The sequence below is a fragment of the Protomyctophum parallelum genome (assembly GCF_964188405.1).
Source record: "Protomyctophum parallelum genome assembly, chromosome: 18".
Taxonomy (NCBI): Eukaryota; Metazoa; Chordata; class Actinopteri; order Myctophiformes; family Myctophidae; genus Protomyctophum; species Protomyctophum parallelum.
The window spans coordinates 44570341-44580956 of NC_139716.1; the positions used below are offsets into that span (position 1 = coordinate 44570341).

Below are 10616 nucleotides of genomic sequence, written 5' to 3' on the forward strand. Positions count from 1 at the left end.
TTTTTTTTTACTATTTTGAAAAACATTTTTGAATAGTTCAACTAGCCAATATACATTGACACGTTGTGAGCTTGTAGACTGGCCATTTTAACTATTCATTATTTTTTGTTGCAAAATAAAAAAGAAAAGGCACAGATGTTTAGGGATAAGGGGTTTAGCGGTGACGAAAATGGAGCCCTAATGTGTCTTGGCATTTAAGCTGCTGCCTCAGAAACTGCTTGACATGGCTGTAGGGCAGGGGGTCCCAAGCCTTTTCATGTCAAGGACCCCCAAATCGACACTAATGAGCCCCGCGGACCCCCATTTGAAAAGATATACCAGGGACCCCCATAAGAGAAGATGTTTACGGCTCTAGCAGTGATTCAGGGACCCCCATAAGAGAAGATGTTTACGGCTCTAGCAGTGATTCAGGGCCCCCATAAGAGAAGATGTTTACGGCTCTAGCAGTGATTCAGGGACCCCCATAAGAGAAGATGTTTACGGCTCTAGCAGTGATTCAGGGACCCCCATAAGAGAAGATGTTTACGGCTCTAGCAGTGATTCAGGGACCCCCATAAGAGAAGATGTTTACGGCTCTAGCAGTGATTCAGGGACCCCCATAAGAGAAGATGTTTACGGCTCTAGCAGTGATTCAGGGTCCCCCATAAGAGAAGATGTTTACGGCTCTAGCAGTGATTCAGGGACCCCCATAAGAGAAGATGTTTACGGCTCTAGCAGTGATTCAGGGACCCCCATAAGAGAAGATGTTTACGGCTCTAGCAGTGATTCAGGGACCCCCATAAGAGAAGATGTTTACGGCTCTAGCAGTGATTCAGGGACCCCCATAAGAGAAGATGTTTACGGCTCTAGCAGTGATTCAGGGACCCCCATAAGAGAAGATGTTTACGGCTCTAGCAGTGATTCAGGGACCCCCATAAGAGAAGATGTTTACGGCTCTAGCAGTGATTCAGGGACCCCCATAAGAGAAGATGTTTACGGCTCTAGCAGTGATTCAGGGACCCCCATAAGAGAAGATGTTTACGGCTCTAGCAGTGATTCAGGGACCCCCATAAGAGAAGATGTTTACGGCTCTAGCAGTGATTCAGGGACCCCCATAAGAGAAGATGTTTACGGCTCTAGCAGTGATTCAGGGACCCCCATAAGAGAAGATGTTTACGGCTCTAGCAGTGATTCAGGGACCCCCATAAGAGAAGATGTTTACGGCTCTAGCAGTGATTCAGGGACCCCCATAAGAGAAGATGTTTACGGCTCTAGCAGTGATTCAGGGACCCCCATAAGAGAAGATGTTTACGGCTCTAGCAGTGATTCAGGGACCCCCATAAGAGAAGATGTTTACGGCTCTAGCAGTGATTCAGGGACCCCCATAAGAGAAGATGTTTACGGCTCTAGCAGTGATTCAGGGACCCCCATAAGAGAAGATGTTTACGGCTCTAGCAGTGATTCTCAACCCGATTAATTTCAAGGACCCCCAGTTTGACATGCATTAGTCTACGGACCCCCCATTTAATGTCATTTTTATATCTCTGGGACCCCCAATTTATATTGTAAAATCAATGTTATTGTAACTCTGAGTCACAGTCCCATAAGGGTCCATTTGGTTCCACTGGTCAGCAAAAACACCTTGAAGACCTTAACAGGAGCCCTCGTACAAGGTTTCTTTGACTATGCATCCACCTCTTGGTACCACAGCACCTCAAAGGCCCTTAAAACAAGGCTCCAGACCTCCCAAAACAAACTGGTCAGGCTCCTACTTGGCCTCACCCCCCGAACCCACCTCACCCCTGCCCACTTTGACAGGCTGGGATGGCTTAGGGTCGTCGACAGAGTACAGCATCTTGCAATGGGTCTGGTCCACAAGATTCGATACACCACCAAGATACCCATGTACCTGTCTAAATACTTCCTTAATGTAAACGAAGTCCACACCCACAACACCAGAGGGAGTGCAACAAACCATGTACAACCCAGATTCGGCACAAACAAGGGACTAAATTATTTTCGCTCCTATGCCACCAAAATGTGGAACGCCCTACCAACAGTCATTAAGACATGTGAATCCCTTGACTCCTTCAAAACCGCTCTCAAAGGGCACCTACGGATGGCTGCAATTCGAAACTGGCCTCTGTAAAATCTGAATCCCCCCCACCCCATTTCCCTCACTGTATATTGTATATTGTATATTTTCCCAGTGCTTGTATATTTTCCCTTTTTTGCTTCCCATATGATGAATTCCTGTTCTGTTCTTTAGCTACATAGAAATGTCTATTTGTATGTCTCTAAATGGTTGTATGTCTTTAAATGTTTTGATGAATTGAACAATGTGGACCCTGTTGTAAACAAGTGTAATGCTTAATTGGGTCGTCCACTCACAGTTGACAGTCTTTGTATTGAGTTTGTGCTTAAAATGTACTGTAAATTCTACAAACTGTTAATAAATATTTCAATCAATTTCAATCCATTTGGACACTCTCAGAGTCACAGCCCCATAAGGGTCCATTGGGTTCCATTTGTACACTCTCAGAGTCACAGTCCCATATAAGGGTCCATTTGGTTCCAAACTATCATTTAGCTGGGGGACCCCTGGAACTCCCTCAAGGACCCCTGGGGGTCCCCGGGCCGGACCCCACTTTGGGAACCACTGGCCTATAGGGGCCTAACTTAGTAGGCTACTTATTGTAAGCCATCTGACTCAACCCATTTTAATAGACCTGCAGGACAATTCTACAAATGTCTTCTATAAATCCTGACAGTGTTCTGATAAACCTCATGTTTATATAAGTCGTTCTCAAAACATTTTCATGTCAAGGACCCCCAAAAATATATATTAATTGGTCGCCGACCCCCCCCATCTGAAAATGTGTTGTTCCAGGAACCCCCCACTGCGTCCCCAGCGGGAATCGAACACAGGACAGGAGGGTATGCCCGAGGTCCCGACGCTAGAAAACCAACGCTTGTCCAATCACAGGAAACCACGCGCATAATGGCTGAACTGGCCAGAACGGGTTCGACTCCAGCCTGAGACAATTTGTTGAATTATAGTCTGTATAGCATTAGCATATCCTACCATAACGTTGCGGTTGTCTAACTTGTAGATGCTCCCACTGAGCATTTTTGTAGTCTAATAGACGTCTAAATGGCTAAATCATTTGTCTAAAAACGGGGGTAAAAATAGTCTCTATATAGGCTTAGATTAGTTGAAAGTACAACGTCTAATCTAATTAAACAACGTCAACGTCTATATATAGACGGAAACGACGTTGTTTCAACGTCTAATCTAAGCCTATAGACTGCTAAAAAAAACCCCTCATTTTTAGACTATTTTTTACATCCACTCTTTCAATGATGCACGTAACGTTGCGTAATTTGCGTTGCCTATCATTTCAGAGCGAGAATATAATACTTTTATGTATCACCCCACAATTAACATGACATGAAAGCAGTCTTTGCGGAATGAGCTATTTAAAGTATTTTGGTGCGCATGCATCCTTGGATTTCTTTCTGACAAGCAGTCCAATGCGTTCTTTCAAGTGTAGGCTACTCTCGTTAATTGTTTGTTTTATAGCTATATAGCTCTCTCTCCTTCGTAATATGTGCCCTTATTAGAACGTCAACAACAATCAGCACGCGGCTATATATAATCAAAGCGAACGATGCTCGACTTGTAGCCTACAATGCCAGCCAGTGGCAGTGGGCATATAGGCTATACTACACCACGAATGATCCACGATAGCACATGGCTAATTAACATATATTTAAATTAGTATGCAAATTAGCCATGCGGCATTTGCCTGCACATGGAAAGAGGTGCACAATGTGTAACATAACATAGCTTACTCGTTTGTCATTGCATGTCAGATAAGACATAAAACATTGATGTGAGTGAGATGATACAAACATAATGAAGCATTACTATACACACACAATGCTTGACTTGAATGAATAACATACATACTACCATAAAATACAAGTGTGATGCCGCCTACCAACACCATCAGTGATATTTTATTACAAATGAAAACAAAAAAACAGTTCAGTAATATTTTTTTTTTTATAGTAGGCCTACATTTTTAATAAAATATTAATTTAATCGATCAATCAAACCCATTCATTATAACACAGATATGCTATTAACTAAGCTATTCATGTCAACATGCTGTCTGAGTCTCAATAATAAGTATAACTGCTGTTTAATGTAGCAGAAGAGGGAATTAATTGAACACAGTTTGGCACCATTTTAACATCCCAGATCGATTGAAATATGAATCTACTGTGCTCACTGCTACAGCAGGTCCATATATAGTTCTAATGCCCATTAGAGCTATGGACCAGAGCTACAGCTACACCATGATATATTATTAGGAGTACAATAACGTTGCATTGTGAATAAAAAGGCAGCCACAGTGTGGTAGGTTTCAGTGTGTAATGCTGAAGGTTTAATCACAGGGCTGTCTGAATCATGTATTTATGATTAAATAAACGTGCATTCTGGTATTGTGAATCAATGATTGAGAAAAACATCAGAGGGGTTTGAACCCGTGAAGTTATATAAAGTTCGTTTTCAAAAGTCTGGTGTTTAGACCGCTAAACCACTGGAGACGCTGCCTGGAAGGGGACTAAGTTCTCTATTGACTATTTAAGCCGTGACGTAACCCGCTTCGGGTCTTACTCAAGAAAGCTCCACGTCATACATTTTCTTGTTTACACTTTACGGTTACATTAATAATTCTACTCGAGTTGGAAGCATTAAGACCCATTTTAACCCTCAATGGCTTCCTTTCTGAAAAATAACGTTATTGTAAAAAATAAAAAAAAATAAAAAAGATTCACGCGTAGAAGGACTACAATGACTACAAGAAAATCGCGGCAAAAAACTCGCGGGCGTGGCCTCACGTCACACCGGAAGGAAGTGACGGCCCCCTTCAAATACGGAAGAGAAACGTGGAGGTAGGTTTGGTCAGTGTTTGTTGGATAGTTGCCACGTCACCATGTCCGCCGCCTCGTCGTCGTGTCTGCAGCAGCAAGGTAAGCAATGAAATGTTATTTAATACTTAAACGTTGTTGTTGTTGTTGTTCAAACATCTGTTATCACTTTATATGATGTTACTAGTTGTGATGTTTATATATTATGATCGTACTATTCTGTAGCACGGTGTTCCAGTAGCCGAACGGTTAGCGTCGGGGGTTAGTGAACCAAAGGGCCCGGGTTCTAGTCCCACTCGAGGACTGAGTTTTTCTTCTTTCTTACCAAAAAACACAATTATTTTTAGCATCTCGTCGAGGTCCATTATTCATTCAGCATTTGAGCCTCAAATGGTGGTCCGTGGCTCAGATACTGAATGAATAAAGGACCTCGACTTGAAGCAAAAACAGTTTTGTTTGTTAAGAAGAAAACAAACTCAGTCCTCCACTGGGAAGTGAACCCGGGCCCCTACGTTGACTAACCATCGATTGTAACCATTGGGCTACTGGATCACTGTTTTGTAAGGTAGTAGTATCATTTATAAACACAACAAGTAACTTCATAGGCGACATGTTTGAGCCACAGACTACCATTTTGACTCTCACAATGGTGGTCCGTGGCTCAAATGCTGAATAAATGATCGACTAGAGGTGAAAAGAGCTAACCTGACCTGACGCTGCCAGATCCAAGAAGCTTGCTACACAAATTTGTTTCACAGCTTAATACCGCCCCCATCTGGCAGCGTCAGGCTATAAAAGATTTTTGTTTGGTTGGTAAAAGCACAAAACATTCTGGTAAATTGTCGGGAAGCAAACAAACATTCTTTGAAATTGGCCGGAAAAGATCCCAGGCACTAATGTTAATAAGGCACAGTCACTAACCGCTCTCCTACAGTAATACATACAACAAAGGATTAAAAGCAATCTTCTACATTCTCTGTTTTTTTGGGAAATTAAGCAGATGCTTAACAATTAAACTATTGAGAGTGTAAAGATCTACTATTTGGTTACCTAAATTAAATTGCTCTATATTGTGACAGTAATCATTGCTATAGAGTGTGTTCAGTACAGTGTTAAATAATTATATAGTGTGACAGTAATCATTGCTAGAGTGTGTTCAGTAACAGTGTTAAATAGCTTTATAGTGTGACAGTAATCATTGCTAGAGTGTGTTCAGTAACAGTGTTAAATAGCTTTATAGTGTGACAGTAATCATTGCTATAGAGTCTGTTCAGAAACAGTGTTAAATAGCTCTATATTGTGACAGTAATCATTGCTATAGAGTCTGTTCAGAAACAGTGTTAAATAGCTCTATATTGTTACAGTAATCATTGCTATAGAGTGTGTGTTCAGTAACAGTGTTAAATAGCTCTATATTGTGACAGTAATCATTGCTATAGAGTGTGTTCAGTAACAGTGTTAAATAGCTCTATATTGTGACAGTAATCATTGCTATAGTGTTTGTTCAGTAACAGAGAGAACTTTTTCTGAAACGGCAATTTTATCCAATCAGGAACGCAGTCAGGATACAGATTAAACAAGTGGAATTGTAATGTAACAGACACAAATAGAACTGGAACATTAAGCTCATAAATAGCTACTTTCTCCTGATTGGCTGAAAATGTGTCACATATAACTGATTTTTATTTTAAAACCCCTTTCTATTTATTAAAGAGCTGGAGAGACAGGAATATTCCTGTTACTTAACACTGTTACTGAACACACACTATAGCAATTATTACTGTCACAATAACTTTGTAATGCTACTGATGTTTGTGTGCAATATTTGAGCTGATAGGCCTTTTTATGTCAATCAATCAAGTCACCTTAATTCAAGTGATAGATTATATACAGGGGCATGCCATACCTGCACAGTAGAGCTGGGACTCGATTAATTTTTTTTATCTAATAAATCAGAGGCTTTGCGATTAATTCATCTAGATTAATCGCATTTTAATCGCATATCAATATTCAACCCGAGAACAGCGAGAAACCTTTTTTTTAAATGTTTTTTGGTATCCCAGTGAATCAATGAATAGTGACTACAGGATACCACTCATTTTCAACATTTTACTGTCATTAATATACCTGTTGTGGAAATAATAATAAAAGTCACCCCATTCTGTGTTGCCTAGAACTGGAGGTCTGAAAAAAAATGGTAACAGTAACAAGTACATCTCGGTGACATTACAGGACTAAGGAGCTGTACTTACTTCATATTGTTACTGTTTTTTGTCAGACCTCCAGTTCTAGGCAACACAAAATGGGGTGACTTTTTATTATTTCAAGTTTTCAGTACTATAGAAAAGCGCCCAGTGAGAAACGTTCCTCGGTGAAAAAAAAGGTGCGATTAATTTATCTGTAGTTAATCGCGATTAATTTTTCTGTAGTTAATTAATCTAAATTAATCGCAATTAGTCCCGGCCCTACTGCACAGCCTTTGTGATCTACTGGTAGATCACAATGTAAATGTGGGCACCCCTGCAATACAGGATTCCTGTCCAGAATTGTTTTATTAAATATAGAGGGTTTAAGTCGTTCTAAATGTGTGTTTCTTTTTCTGTCTTTCTTTCTTAGGACGGAGATCAAGGTAGACAGCTAGCCTGCCTGCAACTTGAATGAGGTGTGTAAACATTTATTTCACGGGTGTGGGTGTTGACCTTGGCTTTTGTGTTCTCCAGATGTTTTTTTAAAGGAGAGTGTCCTGTCCAGTGTAACTCCAAGTTACATGGGGTGGGTATGGTTGGAGAGTTTGTGACCATCCCAAGTGACGCTCAGTTCTTTTTCCCCGTCTGGGTTCCTCAGGTGGAAGCTGCATAGTTGGGTTTTTGATGGGTTGGGTTTCAGGTGGTTGTATTGTAGTAGCTTGACATTTCTTGGAGGGCACTTTCAAGGACAGACTCAATCTTCTGGAAATCTGCTTGTTGGGTGGTAATGCAGAGGTTGTCGGCGCAGATGAAACGCTGGCATTAGGCATTGGGTAGTGGCTGGTCGTTTGTGGAGATATTGAAAAGGAGGGGGGGCGAGCACGCTACCTTGTGGGAGGCCGTTCTTTTGGGCTTTCCATTTACTCCTCTGGTCATTTAACTGGACATAGAAGCGCCTGTTGTTGAGGAGGCTTTTCCTGACCTTTGTGCGGTGTTGGACAGTGTCGTAGGCAGCAGAGAGATCTCTGAATGCTGCTCCAGTTATTTGTTTTCCCTCAAACCCATCCTCAATGTGTTGGGTGAGGTTGAGCTCTGTCCAGCACAGGAGCGGCCAGGACGGAAACCAGCTTGGTCTTTAGTCAGCTTGGTATCTATGAGTGGCAACGAGGCGTTGGAGTAGCAGCCTCTCATAGAGCTTGTAGGTGATGCATAGGAGGGAAATGGGTCGGTAGCTCTTTGGGGATAATGGGTCTTTGCCAGGTTTAGGCATTGCAACCACTTTGGCCTTTTTCCAGACAGAAGGGATGGTTTTCTGTGCTATGCATGTGTTCAGCATCCCCACAAGCCAGGTCTTTGCGTTGGGTCCCAGGTGCTGTATCATTTCTGCCAGTAGGTCATCAATCCCTGCTGCTTTTCCGGGTTTCAACTTTCCCATTGCAGTTTCAAATTCTTCTAGGTCGAAGGGTTTGGTTTAAGGGCTGGCTGATTGTGGTTGGTCTGATACCACTGTGCGATGGTATTCTCCTGTGGGTCGGTGGCGGTCTTGGTCACAACTGGTGGCCAACAGTCATAACCAACACCGCCACCGACCCACATAGAATACCATCGCACAGTGGTATCAGACCAACCACAATCAGCCAGCCCTGAAACCAAACCCTTCGACCTAGAAGAACTTGAAACTGCAATGGGAAAGTTGAAACCCGGAAAAGCAGCAGGGATTGATGACATACTGGCAGAAATGATACAGCACCTGGGACCTAACACAAAGACCTGGCTTGTGGGGATGCTGAACACATGCATAGCACAGAAAACCACCCCTTCTGTCTGGAAAAAGGCCAAAGTGGTTGCAATTCCTAAACCTGGCAAAGACCCATTATCCCCGAAGAGCTACCGACCCATTAACCTCCTCTGCATCACGTCTTTCTTATACCTGTGGTGTGCGGGCTCCATCCAATACCTACACCAGTTGTGATGCAACAGAGTTTGCTGTGACCGTTGTGAATTATGGGTGTTGTGGTCTTTGCCAAGACGGTGGATTGTGGCCCATGCCTTCCTGCTGTTATTTGTCATGTTGGTGTTCTCTATATCTTTTCGTCCTGGGCATGACGTTAAACTGTTCCGTTCGAGAGGACCGGCGACCCTTGAATGTAAACAGGTGTTGGGACAGGGACAGGTGTTGTCTTAATGCATCCTGTGATGATGCCACAGGTGTCATTTAGGGCTGTGTCGACCAATTTGGTGTGACGTGATCGGCTCCAGCTTGAGCAGGCATACTCTGTGGAAGAGAAAGACAGGGCCATGGCAGTTGCACGGATTGTTTGTGGGTCTGCGCCCCACTTGGAGTTCACTAGTTTTCACAGGATGTTATTGTGGTTGTTGACCGTGGCTTTTGTGTTCTCCAGGTGTTTTTTTAAGAAGAGTGTCCTGTCCAGTGTAAATCCAAGATACATGGGGTGGGTATGGTTTGAGAGTTTGTGATGCGCAATTATTTTTTTGCGTCTCGGTTCCTCAGGTGGAAGCTGCATAGTTGGGTTTTTGATGGGTTGGGTTTCAGGTGGTTGTATTGTAGTAGCTTGACATTTCTTGGAGGGCACTTTCAAGGACAGATTCAATCTTCTGGAAGTCTGCTTGTTGGGTGGTAATGCAGATATTGTCGGCGTAGATGAAACGCTGGCATTCTGTGGGTAGTGGCTGGACGTTTGTGGAGATATTGAAAAGGAGGGGGGGCGAGCACGCTACCTTGTGGGAGGCCGTTCTTTTGGGCTTTCCATTTACTCCTCTGGTCATTTAACTGGACATAGAAGCGCCTGTTGTTGAGGAGGCTTTTCCTGACCATTGTGCGGTGTTGGAGAGTGTCGTAGGCAGCAGAGAGATCTCTGAATGCTGCTCCAGTTATTTGTTTTCCCTCAAACCCATCCTCAATGTGTTGGGTGAGGTTGAGCTCTGTCCAGCACAGGAGCGGCCAGGACGGAAACCAGCTTGGTCTTTAGTCAGCTTGGTATCTATGAGTGGCAACGAGGCGTTGGAGTAGCAGCCTCTCATAGAGCTTGTAGGTGATGCATATGAGGGAAATGGGTCGGTAGCTCTTTGGGGATAATGGGTCTTTGCCAGGTTTAGGGATTGCAACCACTTTGGCCTTTTTCCAGACAGAAGGGATGGTTTTCTGTGCTATGCATGTGTTCAGCATCCCCACAAGCCATGTCTTTGCGTTGGGTCCCAGGTGCTGTATAATTTCTGCCAGTAGGTCATCAATCCCTGCTGCTTTTCCGGGTTTCAACTTTCCCATTGCAGTTTCAAATTCTTCTAGGTCGAAGGGTTTGGTTTAAGGGCTGGCTGATTGTGGTTGGTCTGATACCACTGTGCGATGGTATTCTCCTGTGGGTCAGTGGCGGTCTTGGTCACAACTGGTGGCCAACAGTCATAACCAACACCGCCACCGACCCACATAGAATACCATCGCATAGTGGTATCAGACCAACCACAATCAGCCAGCCCTGAAACCAAACCCTT

The 10616-nt window shown here is 43.2% G+C and overlaps 1 protein-coding gene across 1 annotated transcript in view; it reads right to left on the bottom strand.

The window, feature by feature from the left end:
• The window catches only part of LOC310876168 (insulinoma-associated protein 2-like), a gene marked incomplete at both ends in the record, with an annotated part of 6731 nt that extends 3622 nt beyond the window's left edge, over positions 1-3109 (bottom strand). The window contains one exon of the mRNA XM_083789613.1: positions 3065-3109. Within this exon, the coding sequence (XP_083645739.1) occupies positions 3065-3109 (45 nt within the window). The remainder of the gene's footprint in view (positions 1-3064) is intronic.
• Between the last annotated feature and the right edge of the window lie 7507 nt (positions 3110-10616).